This window comes from Amphiprion ocellaris, chromosome 12 (assembly GCF_022539595.1).
Source record: "Amphiprion ocellaris isolate individual 3 ecotype Okinawa chromosome 12, ASM2253959v1, whole genome shotgun sequence".
Classification (NCBI taxonomy): Eukaryota; Metazoa; Chordata; class Actinopteri; family Pomacentridae; genus Amphiprion; species Amphiprion ocellaris.
Window position 1 is genome coordinate 27,272,882 of NC_072777.1, and position 17,619 is coordinate 27,290,500.

General features: G+C 39.7%; 1 protein-coding gene across 2 annotated transcripts; it reads left to right on the plus strand.

Moving 5' to 3' along the window:
- Positions 1-1,629: 1,629 nt before the first annotated feature.
- si:dkey-12h9.6 (macoilin-1) lies at positions 1,630-16,760 on the plus strand. Of its 2 annotated transcripts, XM_023279164.3 has the most exons (11): positions 1,630-1,889; positions 3,371-3,512; positions 3,661-3,787; positions 3,953-4,076; positions 4,403-4,575; positions 6,319-6,790; positions 6,877-7,035; positions 8,129-8,299; positions 9,652-9,778; positions 10,549-10,723; positions 14,439-16,760. In XM_023279164.3, the coding sequence occupies exons 1-11, from the start codon at positions 1,630-1,632 to the stop codon at positions 14,627-14,629; spliced, it is 2,121 nt and encodes a 706-aa protein (XP_023134932.2). In that variant the 3' UTR covers positions 14,630-16,760. The 2 variants fall into 2 exon arrangements, 1 of the variants encoding a protein (XP_023134932.2); XR_008603533.1 differs by lacking the exon at positions 9,652-9,778 and having other exon boundaries at positions 14,439-14,579.
- Positions 16,761-17,619: the final 859 nt, after the last annotated feature.

Sequence of the window (17,619 nt, forward strand, 5' to 3'; positions counted from 1 at the left end):
CTAGTGCTTGCTTCTTAGCAAGAGACAAATACACCACCACTGTTGCTGAGACAGACTTTCTTTATGTTGTACCCTTAAGAACAACGTTCACAACAGTCGCAACATGCAAACACAGAGACAATCAAGCAAGATATAGGATACAAGGCAGAGCAGTCAAATAGAATAAATAATTAAAATGATCCATCCTTCCAATATCTATATACCACTTAATCCTCATCAGGGTCGTGGGAGGGCTGGAGTCTATCCCAGCTGACTTAGGGTGAAGGAAGGGGACACTCTGGACAGGTAACAGTCTATCACAGAGCTACACACAGAGACAATCACACTCACACCAACGAGCAATTTTAGAGTTATCAATCAACCTCAGCATGTCTTTGAACTGTGGGAGGAAGCCAGAGTACTCAGAGAAAACCCATGCATACACAGGGAGAACATGCAACCTCCATGCAGAAATATCCCAGGCCGGGACGCAAACTGGGGATCTTCTAGCCGCAAGGGGAAAGTGCTAACTACCAAGCTACTGTGTGGCCCAGAAAAAAGGATAATAAATTGAATGAATAATTAGCTAGATTGGCACCACCACACCAAACTCTGTCATACTGAGTCATATTATATTGCACAATGTTCAATGTCTTTAAATATTTTCACAGTACGGACTCATTTTCACCTCTGTAATTATTACACTTAGCAATGTCATCCTGCGGGCTGGATTGGACCCTCTGGAGAGCTGGTTTTAGGCCTTGTGCTTGACTCTGCTTTGTAGAGACCACACTGTCTCATATTCTATCTCCATTTTATTTTTAAATGAAATGATTCAATTATTAAGCTTAAATGAAACTGGGCGCCACAAGCTCAACATCCTAAAACTGCTTCTGGTGCCACCACTGAGGAACACCTAAGATCATTACTCAACACTAAATTTCAGTTATTAATATCCATGGGTGCTCTGGGGAGCAGAGGCAGGCAAAATACAATAATCAAAAAATAATAATTCATAAACTCAAATGTAATGTCTGCAATATTCATACAGCAAAACATATTCCAATTATACTGTATATGTTGTGAATGGAATTTATAGTGAGGATGCAGACAGCAGTCGAAACATGTCAGCAAGGTATAAACCATCCTTACTAATTTGTCAGTAAAAAAGAAACACTAATCTAATGTAAAAAGCCGACAAAATGAACATAATCAGTCTCTGATCATTCTCATTGTTGGGTCATGGTATGTTTGTAGTAGGACACAATCTATTCTTATGATGATTCAGTGTGGGAGTATTGTGTGTTGTATGCTTCTTTGGTTGGATATGGGTCGTGTACATGTGTGTGTGTTGCTGTATGCACGTGTATTGTTTGTGTATTCTGTCATTTTGATTTGTATGCATTGTGTGTACATACTGCAATGTTGGAAGGAGAGCTGCTGCCTCGCAAAAGCTAATGCTTAATAAAACAAACAATAACAAATAATAATAAATGCACTTGTATTGATGCATTTATTAATGAGCTACATGTGCCTGTGTCGTTAATTATTACAGCACCTTTGTACAGTGTGTTGATCTGCTCCCCTCCTGCGATAAACACTTGTAGGTACAACCTCCACTGGGCATGCGCAGAGCGGCCGTCCTCCTGTATGCGCTCGCAGACATCATCACAGGTTGAAGCGAACGTCCTCGTCCGCCAGGAGGGTTTGTTTTATTTATCTCTGCCCTCGTTTTTTTCTTTTTTCTTTCCTCCTCCTCCTCCTCCTCCTCCGCCGCCGCTCTCTGCCGCCGCGGTGACAAACAAACAGCACGGAGGGAGCAGAAGCCGTAAGATGAAGAAACGCTATGTGGACGCGAACAGGCTCCGGAAAATGAAGAAGCTGAAAATCACGGAGAAGCTGTCTGAGAGGTAGCTAGCAGCGGCAGCCCCGACGGCCGCTTTTGTTGTTCCGTGTCCGTCTTTGTGTGAATTTCAGCCGTCGTCATCCCTCTCACCTGTCCGCTCCCAGCATCCCGACACTCGGTCCGCCTTCACCCCGACCCGTCCGGAGCTTTAACGAGCCTCGATGCGGCTCAATTCAGCGGCGGGAGGAAATAAAAATGTTGAGTTAGTTGAACCTGCGTTGTTTACAGAAAGACAAGAAACCAGCAGCTGTGCAAGTTGACGTCGGCCTGCTTTGCATTCAGTCCGCTTTTCCTCCATCCTCCGGTCTAATTGTGTGCATGCACTGAAAAATATCAACTGTATTATCCTATGTGGCTAAATGAAAACAGCTCATTTTGCACATAAAATCGCCTCCAGACGCAGTCCAGACAAGAAAAGAATGCCATACAAGAAAGAAACCACTTGTTTTCAGTGTGCATCTTTTTTACTAAAGCAAGAAAAAGCATGAAAGCCACGCTATTTATATACAAGAAATAACCACTGCCTTGTTTTCAGGAGGTTTTCCTGAATGTGCATGCTGGATAATTAAAAAATTCTGGTCCTTTGTGTGCTTTATTGTTGTCTTTTGTGGGATAATTTGCATGCTTGATTGCATTCAAAGAATACCAGACATATTGATTGTACTGGAAATGGCAGATTTGAACTTGCATGTTGAATGTTGGATGATCCCTTTATCTCTTTCCCCACTATTAAAGAATAAATGTTGTTTTTATTTGCTAACACTGAAATACAGAGATATAAAAAACTCCTCCAGTAACATTTTGTGGAAAATATGAAATTGTTTTAACAATATAACATACCGTTTGAGGTGCATTTTAGCCTAAATAGTGTCTTTTATTGTTTTTCAGTAACTTGCATGCTTTTTGGCTCTATAAAAATTGCAATTAAGTGTGCAAAAGAGGAATTTAGACCCCATTTTGTCCTCGTCATTCCTCCAGATTAAATCAGTATTCTGTATTAAATTCATTGTGGGACAATGTGCACCTAAAATACAAACACGTGCGGTAAACTGATGTGCAGCGTTTAAATCTAAAATTCAAAAGGCAAATCTGAAGTTGCAGTCGGATGCTGTGGTGCTCCCTCTCTCCTCCGGATGAAATATTGCCATGGTTACCAAACAAAGAAGGGGCGATGTGATAGCAGCCTATGGATGAGCAGAACAAAGGAGGAAGCTGCAGCTCCTGTTTGGCTTGTGGTTGCCTAATAAAATGAGGGAACGGTCATTGTTCTTAAAAGGACACGCTGTGTTTTTCAGATGCAGCTGCTCAATTATAGGCTCAGCAGTTTCTATCGTTGTATTTGATTGTGTGTTTATTTAATGTCTGACTAGGGCAGCCTAAATGCCGTTATTTGAACACATCCACGTGCTCACATCTGATGTGCAATAACACTGAAAGTGGAAGTTTTTATTTGATTTTATTTACAATTTCTGCATGTCTTTGCAGCGCCTACACCTTCCTGAAGTTTATGGTGATGTGGACGCTGGTGCTGCTGGCGGATTTCATCCTTGAATTCAGACTGGAGTATTTGTGGCCATGCTGGCTCTTCTTTGGGAGCGTGTACACCACTTTCCACTGCCACGGGCTGGTGAGGACTCCTGCTGTGTGGTTTCGTATTCCATGCAGTGGCCAGATGCTGATAATCCAGCCAGTGCTGTGTAGCGATGCTGACGTTCAAACAGACCATGAGTGAATTCAGTGCATTTTACTGAATGTTGTTTTTTGTTTGTTTTCAGGTTATTTGTGTTGTTTTTGTTTGCGCTGCCTTCACGCTGGACATCTTTTGTTTAATTTTTGTTCCTTTGCACTGGCTGTTCTTTGTGGCGAGCACCTATGTATTATTCAATTACATATGGCACACAGGTGAGTTCATCGTTTACTTAATCGTTTTTTGAACTTTTTTAAACACATGGCAAAATATGCCAAACTCTGTTCCTCAAATAAGAATTAATCTGTTTGCAATGGTATGCATTTGAGTTTTTATGACAGTATTCCTCCATCATCTGATTGTTTTCTGTTTTTCCTTAGAAAAAGGCATCTGTATATCGACGGTGTCCTTGTGGATTCTGCTGGTTTACACCGAGGCTTCGCTTCGGCTCAAAGACCTTAAAACCTCTCATGCCAACCTGTCTCATCTTTTTGCTGCACACTGGTATGTTGATTGGATACAAATGTGCCTTTAGCAGGATTTAATGCTTCCATTAAACAGATTTATGACAGTGGAGCTGAGCTAATAGCTTCTTTTATCATGCCTGGACCATTTGTCCCCACCATTGATTAGATCTATGGATTAAATTCATCTTTTTACACCTACTGGCTAATGAGGATGCGAGTTGCTCATGTGTACAAATACACGTACATTTCTCATTAGAGGAATAATTAATGTCAGGTTCTGATGCTGTTTGTGATAAACCAAGCTGTGCTTTTTTCCTATAGTGTATTCTAACTGCCCTGTTTTCCCTCCATGTTCACTTTCAGTATCGGATATCCTGTAGTTTATCTGGGGTTCGATGCCACCTGCTACTTCACCAACATCTTCAAGCTGCGCATACAGAAAGCTGTGCAGAGTGAGAACGACTTCCACATGCACCTCCTTCAGCACTCGCTGCCTCCAGGCCTGCAGGTTTACCCCAAGACTGCCACAGATGGCGGTAAGTCGACGCACCTGCACCATCCTTGCATTTTAGTGTCTTCAGCACTTTAACTTTCCTTGGTTTTAGTCGGTCTTCTTTTTCTGCTGCTTCTCAGATCAGAGGGTTCAGTTTCTTGAGGTGATGCTTTGTTGTTTTGTTTGATCCAAACCCAAGGCAGCTGGTTAATACAACAGTGTTTTTAGACGTTGACAATAAAAATAACAATAGCTGGGGTTGAAACAGAGGCGTTAGAATAATGTGCTGTAAGTCTTAACCAACAGGCCACTAATTTTAAATCCTCCAGTGAAGTGGGTGTTGGCTGAACTTCGACAGTGTTGTCTTTAAAAACATTAGAAACAAAATATTTGTGTTGTTAAAAGACTAGTATAATTCAAATGCATTAGTAAAATAATCCAGAGTTCTCATACTTCTTAAAATACAACCCTTACGCACATATCCACAAGTCCATTTTAATGCCTCACTCTTGTTGTTTAGGCACTGAGGTGGAGTTTTTGTGAATGAGGTCACGCTTACATAAAACATGGACTCCTTTTGCTTGATTTTAACCCATAATTCAGGTTGCTGCAAGTAACTTGACTACACAAGTGTCATCTGAACCAGGTATCGACACAATAAGCTGAAGTTGCTCATTCTGTCATTCCTTCATAGAGTATTCCAGCAATTTAGTATTACTGTACACTTAGGTAAAGTTAGGGGATCCACATAAAATAGGTTTAAGAAAGAGGAGACAAAATCAAAGTAGCAGGCCTGTGAGTTACTGAGTTCCTTCTTCACGACCACAGGAGACATTTTACTGAAATCAGATTGATTTATCAGCCTGCCTATGTTAGCCTGTTGCACATATATTAGTATCTGCAGCAATATTAAAAATGGAACAACGCAGAAAAAGATGCTTGTAGTCATTTAGAAACGGACTCATCACACAGTTTGTCCAGCAGAGCAGCTCTCACTCCATCGTTTACAATACTCTCAGCTGACTAGTTTATGAAATACATTCCTGGAAGGTTAGCACATAGTGACCTTATTCAGCTTTCCCTTCTCAGTATTACTCTAACGTATATGTGATTGTGCGTATATAAAGAATATTGGTCAGTATATCGAGATCAGAATTTCCACATTTTTTTTTATGCTCAAAACTCCAACCTTGGTGTCATTCATACACTTATGTCACTGGTAATGCAAAGCTGGCCTTGCTTGAGATGTGTTTGTTATGAAAACTTGACATTAACCAAGACAATATAAACTGTAATAAATGTTACACAGTATGCCTGATTGTCAGACTTAAAGAAACTATTGGGCTTTGCATATTAGCATTACATTTAAATGTCATATGTGGTTAGTTTTGACACTGACTGTCATGAGTATTTTCTTTGACTTCAAGTAGAATAGTACAATCTGGAGTCATTAAACCCTAATAGAATAGAAATAGAATAGAATGCTTTTTATCATCATTATACATACACAATGTAACAAAATTAAAAGACAATTCTTGTGGTGCAAGTGCAAATAAGACAAATGCATAAAAAGTATAAATATATATACAAAAGGAGCCAATAAGATAATCATATAACCCCAACTGTTAATGTTAGGTTGTCATACCAAACAAAGCTCAAGCATATTGTCAACTTTCCTTTCAAAATGGCATAACTGACTGATGCTTAGCAACAGTTTTTAGCTGCAGAGTTGGTTTCATAGTGGTGCAATGAAATTAACATGATTTTTTTTCTGCCATTTTTGCAGGTTCAAAATGGAAGGTCAAGCCTGAGTCGAGTCAGTACCAGTGTCAGAACGACGCTGTGGTGGCCCACGATGAGGCCCACACTGTGGACTGCCTCCAGATCCGCAGTGAGGAGAGATCAGCAGAGAAAGGCTCGCAGGAGGTGAGGTCAGCTGAATCGAACCGTCGACCGACATCGTCATCCAAGCCCGGTGTGGCCGAGTCCAAAGACCTGCTCCACAGCGGGGCGGGAGGACCGGAACCATCCTCAAACCCGGAAAACCTACCTCAAGAGGAGCACGGAAGCAAAGCCACACGGGCGGCTAAGAGCTCCTCGCCGAAAGCCCGCAGAGGCAGCACGAACACTCCTTCACCACCTGCAGGAAGGACGGAGAAGAAACAGAGATCCAGCTCAAAAACAATCAGCCCCAACAGGGACGTGGCAGATAAGAGCACCACAGCGGCTCAGAGCTACCACGCTGAACAGATGAACAAGTATGCCGCTATTCATTTCAGTTCAGCTGAGCTTAAGCATGTGATGGTGAAATCGGTGCTAAAAAAAGTGTTTTCCTGTCCGTCAGGCTGGATCAGGAGCTGAGGAGGCTGAAGGGCGAGCTGCAGACGAGTAGGCAGAGCGAACAGGAGCTGCGAAGTCACATCTGCAACCTTACCAACAGTGAGAGGAGCCTGAGACCAGAAGTTTCTCTGCTCAGACAGTCCAACATGCTGCTCCAGAGCAAGTGAGTGGTCCACCAAAACCCACTGGAGAGAGCTCCTCTTCAGCTCCGTCTGTGGGCTGATTTACACGCTGCATCAGTCTGTAAATAACAAGCAGGGATGAGTGAGGGCGGAAATGCTGCCGAAACATATTAGACACACAAACAGCATTTTAGACAGACGGGTAAGTAGTCCTGTTTTAGAGGAGGGCACCACCAGACACTGCAAGGAGGCATACTTTGCACAGATGTGTATAGATTTCTTTTGAAACACTGTGCCTAAAGCCTGCCCTATTGCCACTTGCAGTTATTTTTATTTTTATTGTGGATTATTCTGACTGTTTTCTTCCCTATTTATCAGAACAGCGAGTTGGTTGCAAGTAAAATGTCAGAAATAATAACTGACATTGAGATATTCTCAGTTTAGTGTCATTCAGCACTTAAAACAACAACAAAAATCCATGTTTGAGAAGCTCTTACCAGAAATGTTTGGTGTATCTTTTTATTTTAAATGACTAATCATTTATTCAAATGTTGATCAATTAATAAATTAATTAATCACCTGTTTTGGGTCCAGCTAGTATCCTATCTTAGTCATTTAAAGATTTTTACGTTTCAATCTTTAGATTTAATCGAGCTGAACAAATTAGAGTTCCAACTTCAACTCACACATTTTCTGTTCGTGTTTTTTCATTTTTACAGGAGTAAAAATGTAGCCCCACTCCCACATGTCCTCCAATATGTGACTCCACAGTTTTATCTGCAAAAACAGATTAGCACTCTGAGCACATTTAGAGCCGGGAAAAAATGGCTTGGTTACTTTCACAGTAACCAAGTTCTCCGAACACACTTACCACATCAAAGCCTCGTTCTCCAGCCAGAGGCTCTAAATCACGTTTGAGAAGAGCACGTTATGCAGTTTTGATCAGCACCACCAGCTTTGATAAGAGATGCTCCAGTTTTTAAAGGAAGGTGCTCTCCAGTGACTTAGCAACAAAAAAGATGATGAGCAACGCTTTTAACATTTCATGTTTGCTTTTGAAGTCGGCTGAGACTGATCTCCAACGAGTCTATTTACTTGTGGCGGCAACCCATTTATTTTCCGTCTTCTCTTCAGGATTCTGTGCTTGACTAAAACCAAGCAGAGGGACAAGCAGACCAGTGCGATGCTGGAGAAGAAGACCAGAGTGGAAGCAGAGGCCAGAGTCTCTGCTGAGAAACAGTTGGCTGAGCTTCAGGCTCAGAAACTGGAGGAGGCGGCGAGCACAGCACGGAGTCTATCGAACAGGTAAATCACACCTGCCAGACCTTTAAATTCCCTGTCAGTGAAGTGATTTGGTGCCGGGAAAATTAATCTGCATCTACATTTGCATCCTACTGACTAAAAATAAATGTTGCTTTGAGTGCATCAACCAAAGGTTTGAAGAAATAGTTTGAATTCTGCTTATTTGCTTTCTTGCTGAGGGTTAGATGAGTAGATCAACACTACTCCAATATCAGTTATGCTCAAGTATATCAATATTTGTCATTTTTTTTAAATTTGTGTGTCCCGACTGTCTTTTAAAAGCCAATGCGCGTAGACAGGAAAGAGTTCAGGACAACAGCCCTCAAAAAACCACAAACTTGCAGGGTTTTTTTTTTTAGAGATAAGCATTTTTCACTGCAATATAAAGTCCTGCACCTCTATGGAGCACAACCATGTCTAGAAGGAGAAAGAATTTAAGTGCTTTTTTCTTCTTTTTTTGTAGTATCACAGTTGGAAATCATAAAAAGAAAAAAAAAATACAGTTGAATTTCATAGATATTTGATTTTACAAAAAACAGAATTTTCTAACGTGTTAATAACTGGAAAAATGGTGTCCCCACATGCTATAGATATTTTCCCACATTCTAATTTGTTTCTGTACTTGTCTTTTATCTGCTCTGCAGTTCAAATTACTTTTAGTTGCAGATGAGTCACTAATAGCTTCACGGTTGTGCTGAAGAGCACAGAATTTGTTGTTTTTGACAGAATGCAGTTACTGCAAACATTATATTTTTACATGAGACTGATAGAATAAAGAGATTTTGATGATTTTAGGCTTAGTTTTGTGATGGAACACCATGACATCAACAAGTAGTTCCCGGACTGTCAGAAAGTGCAAAATCTGGCTTGTTTCTAGCTCTAATTATTGTGGCATTTCAGCAATTTAAAAAAAAACAAAAACATACCTTTTAAACCCACCAGACTCCAGTGGAAATCATGAAATACAACGTGTTGAATTAAGGACTTTAGAGGTGCTTTGAACAGAGCCAGTGAAGTTGTTACTCCCAGTTATCAGTCTTTGTGCTAAGCTAAGCTAACCGGCTCCTTTCTGCAGTTAGGTATTTATTACACAGATATTAGGATTACATTCTACTCTCTGCAAAAAAGCACATAAGCAACATACAAACATATATTCTTCGCTGACTGGTAACATATTTACTTGCTTCTTTTCTACCCATCTTCATTAGATGTGCTGAAAATGAAAACGACTACAAATGTACAGAAATACAAATGAAATGTCATGTTTCTTTCTGTGTAAACTGATCTTCATTTCTAATCAATCCCCCTCTCTTACCACTCAAAACTGCTATTTTCTCCATCTCCTCCTACACCAGGCAGGAACACTGTGAAACCCAAATGTTAAGGAAAAGGGTTAAAGATCTAGAGACAGAGTACAAACAACTACAGCTGGAGTATCAAGTGAAAGAGAGTCGTGTGGTAGATCTAGAGAGTGATGTTGAGGTATCTTTTTACTCTCTTTGGGAATGAACCTGTGAGTTTAAGTGTCTGTGAGTCTCAAGTGGTCCAGTTGTCCTCAGTTTGGTCATGAAGTAGTTCTTGCTGTTTGAGTTATCTCAGATTTTTTTTTTTTTTTTTTTTTTAATGTGTGTGTAATTCTTTTTTGTTGTAAAATAGAAAATCGAATGGTTGTCATTGGGGCACTTAGTGTGTTTGTAATCGATTTTATTTTGGCCTGCAGTCAACATATTGCACTTTGTCATCACATCGGTATGCGGTATTAGTGTATGGTTGGATGTGTGCGTTGTCGTACTGTGTGGTGTTTGATTTCATTTTAGTGACATACTCTCCATGAAGCATGCTGAATCAGAAGCCCGGTCTTTCATCAAAACATCGCACTACTTTATACAGTTCAGGCCACCTTTCACAAAATGAGAGAAAACACTGATGTTAACACAGAAAGAATCATCTTTCAAAGGATGTCACTGTTAATGTGCAGCTTTTTCATGTTTTCTGAATGGTCGGCCAGTTCATCGTCAGTGTGTGGAGACTTTTCTCTGTGACGCTTTGGTTCCCCGAGTCAATCCACTGAAACCCATGAACAGAAACTGAAGCTCTGACTGTAAACTTTTTAAATAAAAGAGACTTGGGAACCCAAAGCGCCGACTCCCTCAGGTGGTCACCGCAGGAGGTGTCACCGCCGCTCTGATGCTTTTCACTTGTTCTAACTGTTGATGTGTTGGGGTTTTTTTTGTTGTTGTTGTTGGATTCAGGCTTTGGGAAAGTACCGCTGTGTGGAGAAAGAGACAGACATGCTGCTGTCCACTCTGTCAGCCATGCAGGAGAAAGCTCAACATCTGGAGTACAACCTGAGCGCTGAGACTCGCATCAAACTGGACCTTTTCTCTGCACTGGGAGACGCCCGCAGGCAGCTGGAAATCGCTCAAGGTTCAGACTCTATTCCTGAATTCAACCAATTGTTCTGTCATCATATACAACCTCATTTTAAATTCCTGTGGTCTGTGGTTTCTTAAACTTCCTGCTACACAGATTTGGTTCATTTTTAGTCCTGTATGTTTGTTCATGTGTCTTTGAACAGGATATCTAAAAAACTGGCATCAGATTGGTGATTTATTTTGAGTAACTGTAGGCCAAGAACAAGTGATGAGGTTTTGATGAGGATTTGGATCCAATAGCACCACTATGTGGCCACCAAACACTTTATATTTTGGCTCTGCTCCTTTTATATTTCATTGCTTTCAGCCAAACATTTTTGGACCAATCATATTACAAATTTCATCCAGACTTCACCAGATATTATACATAATTTTTCTGGATGACAAACCAAATTCTGCATCTGTTGTTTGATATCCCAGTATTATGTTTCTACCATCTGGTCTTTTCTTGTCATTACCAAATCCTGCACCTATTAACTCTGATACATGAGCAATTTGCATATAGATGGTGCTGCGTAAACATGAGTGATTATCAGCATGAATTGAAATTTACCCATTTTTCCTTGAACAAAAAGCTATATTATTTCTAGATTAGGTTGAAGTCTTTCACAAAAATCTTGGCTGCCATTGGTCAGTTACGACACTTTTGCTGCTGAATATTACTTGAACATTATGTGTGCAAATGAATGCCGGTGTGTTTTTTAGTTTAGATTGTTTGTATTCCGACTTCTGTTTATCCTTATCAGTTTTCACTATTTAACCTGCTGAACCTTCCTGGGGGCGCTTTTAGCTTCCGTCACATTTTCACTCCCCGTCGGCTCATTTTTCAGTGCAGTACAAAGTCGTGCACCTCCATGGAAACAGCACAACCATGACTAGAAGTAGACAGAACTCAAGCATTGCATTTGTGTAGTATGACTCAGCTATGATGCCAGAAATTGTAGTAAGCAAAAAATGAAAGTAGGGCTGAAACGATTCCTTGAGTTGTGCGAGTAATTTGATTACTAAAATTCCTCAAGGCAAAATTCTCTGAATCGAGGCTTCATTTAATCCACTCCTTGCTAGACCCCAGGTCACTAAATGGCAGACCGCGGTCTGAGTCCAGACCCAAGCATCATTCCATACTTACTGGGTCCTATATAAATTAAATCTCATGGGACGCTTCTATTTTAACCAGCGCAGCTTTTTTAGTGTTTACAGCGTTGGTTTATCAGATCAGAGGACTGAACTATGAAGGCAGTTTGACATAGTCACACTTTGTTTGTGCGAGTCGGCTCAACAAAAAACTAAAACCTCAGTCAGAGTTAACAGGTATGAAGGTGGTTTTCAACTTTCTTTGTTAACTCAGACTTTCTGCCTCAAACTCGTCACACAAACAGGAGCGTTTAAACGCTTAATTTGACTCATTGTTAAATTTACGACGGTAAAGAGTGCTGCAACTAGAAATGATTTAAGACAGGAATGCTGGTAGAAAACTGTTAAACGTGTATAATGTATTATTTAACCGATCAATGCAGCTGATTATTGATAACAGACAGCTGCACAGTAAAACTATCAAACTTCATATATTCAAACATGATGTTGTACTGAAGTGCATGTAAGTCTGATAGTGTCTCATAATGAAGGAAATCACTTAAAGTTGTAGCCAAATCAAAATGAAATTAAAGTTACTGATTGAATATTCTCTGTAATAATTACTAATAAACTGATAAGTTTTCTGATTTGTGTTCTATCAGCTGCAGTAGCAGCAGTTTAAACAGACCAAACACAGAAACATATTTATGTGATTTCTGCATCACCAACTAAATACATGTGGGGTTCCTGTGGCTTTAGTTTTAAATACCCCTGAACTATATTACATATGTACAGTACTCCTGTACTATACTCTATACGTACCATACTCATGTACTATACTATATCTATGTGTAATACACCGCAGATGTCCACCCGTGTTCCGCCAGGACGGTTATTTCTGTTGCACAGCACACTCACTTCCCCTTTGATGCTGTAATGCACCTGCCTAACGCAGAATCTGATTACTTGATTAGTTGCCAGCATAATCAATAAGATACTTGATTACTAAAATAGTCGATAGCTGCAGAACTAAATGAAAGTTACATTTATTGTTTATATTATAAAAATGGAAGACAAAAAAAAAACATTCTTTCAAATCCCCACAGGTGTTGCCAACACTGTCAAAAATAGTAACTCTATATATTACAGAAATTTTATTACTTAGATTTTTAAATAATTGATTTCCATACATTTCTTTTCTTTGCTCTGTGTAAACAGATCCTGCAGTTAAGCAGAAAAATTTCACAATTTTTGTCATTTGACCGTTTGTTACGTGGGGCAGTCTGAGAACCCAAATGCAGGCACAGAAGCTGGCAGGCATGAGGGAAACAGGCAATACTAGTTAGATTTTATGCATGAGAACAAAAGCAGATAAGGAAATTTGAGCAGCGGGGAAGAACAAAACTAAACAGGCTATCAAACAATCGGAATTCTACATAAACTTTATCTAATCAGCAGAAATGCCACAAAAAAAAAATCATCAACAGAACATTACAGACCCAAGCAGAGGTAATCAACGAGGGAAAGGACTGAACTGAGGCAAACTGAGCCAGTTAAAACTGAGAAATAATCACTAACCCTATGAAACCTAAAGATAAACTTAACAAGGCGAGAACCATGGAAAACCAATCAGAATACAATAAGACACACTGATCAAACAGGGAATACTCACAAAAGGGGAACGAAGACTGACAAGGAAGCAGGGTCAGGGAGTCCAGAAACAGAATGAAGGCTGGGACGGGGCTGGATAGAGGACAAGCTGGCAGAGGCTAGAATCCTGGGACAGGACTGAGTCCTAGTGTGGGAAAGAGAATCCAGAAGAGAGTAACAGTCCATGACAGAGTGTGAGTCTTTATGATCCAGCGGACAGTATGTGAATGAACAAGGCTTCAATAGAGAGCAGGTGATACTGAGGGCAGGTGAGCTGATTACTGCAATGTGTGTCACCTGCAGAAATCAGCTGCGTGCAGGCAGGTGAAGCAGGGAGAGACAGGAGGGAGAGATAACAGACAGACAGATACAGAGAGAACAAGAGGAAGAAATGGAGAGAACAGGAGGGAGAAATGGAGAGAAACAGGAGCTGGAGCAGGGATCATGACACTGTTGGTCACAGCTGAGTCGCTAGTGGCTTCTCAGTTGTGTCGAGGGACGGAGAATGTTTTATTTTTTATTTTTTTGAAGGAATCTGTTTACTGCAAAATGTTTATTTTCTGAAATACTTTAAGTGAGACATTCAGAATGAATCGATTTTAATGAAATACATTTTAGCTCAGATTTTTTTTAGATGAAACGAGAAATTCAAGAACCTTCAGAAAGCTGAAGATCTGACAGGGCTTCCTGTTACAGTTCCTGACTCTGATAAATGGTGTGATTTTCAAAAATTTTAAATAATGTGCCTTTCAAACCCGCTGGTGGGTTTGGATGTTCAGATGGTTAATCAACTTATATATCATTAGAGGCATTTAAAGTCAGATATAGTTTCCATATGGACTGCAGATGATGGTTTTTTTGTAGGTGGAGAAAAATAAATGTGACCTTTTTTCACAATATAGTGCATAAATGAGTAGAAATCTTGCTGTTTGTGGCTCCATCCAGTATCTGTGTCCTTATATTTGCTTTTGTCTCTGTGACAGATAAAGTGATGAAGCAGGACAGGGAGATCAGCGAGATGAAGCAGAAGATTGCGGAGGTGATGGCGGTCAGCCCCGGCGTGTCCTACGTGGCTCCTCGGCCTCAGGTTCCTCAGTATCTCACCAAGCTACTCAACTCTGAGCGCTACATGCTGAATCCACGAGCGCTGATGTACCAGTGTCTGAAGAAATAAGGGGGCGTCGCCGACTCCCGCCCGGACCTCCTCGTCAGACCCAGTGGAGTTTACCACAGAGCTAAATGACACCGTGAAGTCGTCTAACTTCCAGCCACGAGCGGAAACCGGAACGAGCCTCCGCAAGTCGAATGCCTTCTGCTGCACTGCTGGTGCTAAACTTGATATTATTCTGTATATTTCCTCCCGCATGGGTCGAAGAGTTTCACTCCAAAATGAGGTATCTTAATATGCAGAGCTGCTCGAGGCACAACTTTTATGTAGATGTGTACTTTATCATCATCCGATACATAATCAACAGAGAAAAGCACAACATCACTGCTAATTCAGACCCTTGTAGATTCATCTGAGCGGAGATCTGAGGTTGATATGTGACAATAAAGGAGTAAGAAGTAACAGTCCTGAGGAAACTGCTTCACTTTTAGCACCTGTAGGGGGAAAAAAAAACATGTTGGATCAGGAAATACATTCAAAATTGTACTAAAAGACGCATCTAGCTGTCATTGGAGGCCATAAACAAGTTCCCTGCTGCAGCTGTAACATATTTCAAACCACTCTGTGACAGTAAAACGAACCATTCAAGATTATTTAAGACAGCAGAAGTATTTTAAACTTATAAATAATGAATACATAAAATTGCATTTCTTTTAATAATTTCAAGAATTTTCTAGATCTGCTGCAACATTGACTAAAACCTTTGTTTATCCCTTTTTGTCAAATGATTCTCAGTGTTTGTTAGAGCAAAACCAAGAACCAAATAGACCATTTTTTCACAGCAGACATTGTAATCTGGTGGTGGGAGAAGCACAGCTGTTACTGCGAACATGAACAATAGCTGTGCTCGGCTCAAGTGTCCCAGTTTGCAGCGACATTAAGGCATCATATCCAACACCAGGACGCTGAAACTGAAGCAGCTAAATGGAATTCAGCCACTTTTTTAAACACCTGAGCTCCTGTGAAAAAAAGAGGGCTTTTAAAAATGACATTCGCAAATATTTTAGCTTCCAAACCACAGTAGATCCTGTTAAAATATGTTAATTTACTTGAAAAATTGTGAACTGTATCTCAATATAATTACAGAGAAATTAAAAAATGCTAATATTTAAATTGTCTCCAAGTCCTAGTTAGTTGTGTTTATGGACTTAGTGAATTTTAAATATTAAAATATGTCTTTATTGGATAAAATACAAATATTAGATTCAAAACAATATTCTGTAGACGTTCCTCTCAAAGCATATTTAACTAAATTTGTAAGGCAAGTATGCAACAAGATGTTCTTGTCTGTGCCTGTAAGTAGAGAATTAAGACTATTTGAATTGTGCTGAAGTTGTCAGTGTTTTGGAATGAGGCCCTTCAGAGTTGGAATATTTCTACTTAACAGGCGTCGTCTTTGTATGAAGCCTCCCGGCTGCAGTCTGGGAGCACAATTGTAATGTTTTATTGTCTAAAAGTTGAGGAGGTGCTCAGTTTGAGCTGCGACTCGACCGACAGCTAACAGCTACATTTTGATGTTTGGCAGCTCTTGGAACTTCTAGAAAACCGACTCGTTGTTTGATGGGACAGAATTCGACTGTCCGAGGGTTAAAGTGGAGTTGTGAATAACAAGGAATGACCAAACATGGCTCATGAATTTAATTACTGTGCCTATATACATTACTTTCAAACTGGGAAGTAAAAACACAAATTAAATGTGAAAGAGTAATGTGTTTGAATTGAAGTGCTATGTACTGTTTTTGTAGTTTTTGTTCCATTTTTGTACTCACAGTGTACAGAATTGAAAATACCCAAACACTCATGAACTGGATGTCGCCATTTTTTTGGTAGCTTTTTATTTAGAGCGTGTTTCTAGGGTGTTTTATATCAAAAAAAAAAATATTTTTTAGTCTCGCTGTACTTCTATTATACTGCTGTAATTTTGTACGGCAATGTGTTTGTCAGCATGAAATGTGTTTTATTCAACTGTTATTTGAGCACACATTGTGACTTTACGTACATGAATATACTTGTACAAGGGCTACTGTTTCTTAACATTTTGAACAAATAATTGTGAATTCAAGCAGTGACGCTCTGAGGCCAGAGATCACACTCCTGATACACCAGGAATGGGTTTTGTATAAACAATTGAATTGAATTTTGTCTCATTTGTGTGTTTGTGTGCAGATTATTTCACTTAAGAGCCATTTACAGTTTTATTTTGTGACTTTAAAGACCAAACTACATTAAAATCAGCAGGATAATGTCTTTCAAATTCTCATAACAGATTGACAAAGAGATGCTCAAACTGAAACTGCAGGAAAGAAAATATAGTGGAAACTTTAGTCTTTTTCTTTCTTTGTAGATTCATTCTAAGCCAGAAACACTGAACTAAGTCACTGAACACCTGAGGAGCGTAGTTTTGTCGATATTTATATACAGGATGTTTCAGAAAATGATGAAATTAATGTTTACTTTGAGTTTTCAACCATTACCAACCACAGTACCTGCATAGAAACGGAGGGAATTAAACATGCTCAGAGCAGAGCAGCATTTACATACATGTGAAAACCTGCTTGTCTGCCTCGTTCTGGCAGCTTGTGGTGGCCCAACAACTCACTCAAATGCTTTAGAGTCTTGCTTTTTGCTTTACTTTGACACCTGCTTGTATATAACCAAAGAAAAGTGGATCAAGGACATGTGGAATTCCTTTTTTTTTCTTTTTGCTTTAGCCTCCGTTGTCTTCATTTACGGGAACCAAAAAATACTGTTTCCTTGTCTGAAAAAAATCCAAAAATTCAGCAAAAAAAATTTCCCAACTTTCTGAAAATTTACAAAACCTTCAGGAAGAAAATTCCAATAATTCCTTAAAAGTTTCCCTTGAAAGTATTACTTTAAAAAAAAAATCCCCCAAATTTGGCAAGAAAATTCTTGTAAATATTTTCAAAAAATGAGTAAAAATCTTCCAAAAAAATCCCTAAAATGATTACGTATATATCAGTAAAACTTCTAATATT

Excerpts from the sequence above, each read along its gene's own strand:
- si:dkey-12h9.6 (XM_023279164.3), top strand. The coding sequence starts at position 1,630 with ATGCGCTCGCAGACATCATCACAGGTTGAAGCGAACGTCCTCGTCCGC. Across the intron at positions 8,300-9,651 it reads GCACGGAGTCTATCGAACAG|GCAGGAACACTGTGAAACCC; the intron begins GTAAATCACACC and ends CTCCTACACCAG. Across the intron at positions 10,724-14,438 it reads GCAGCTGGAAATCGCTCAAG|ATAAAGTGATGAAGCAGGAC; the intron begins GTTCAGACTCTA and ends TCTCTGTGACAG.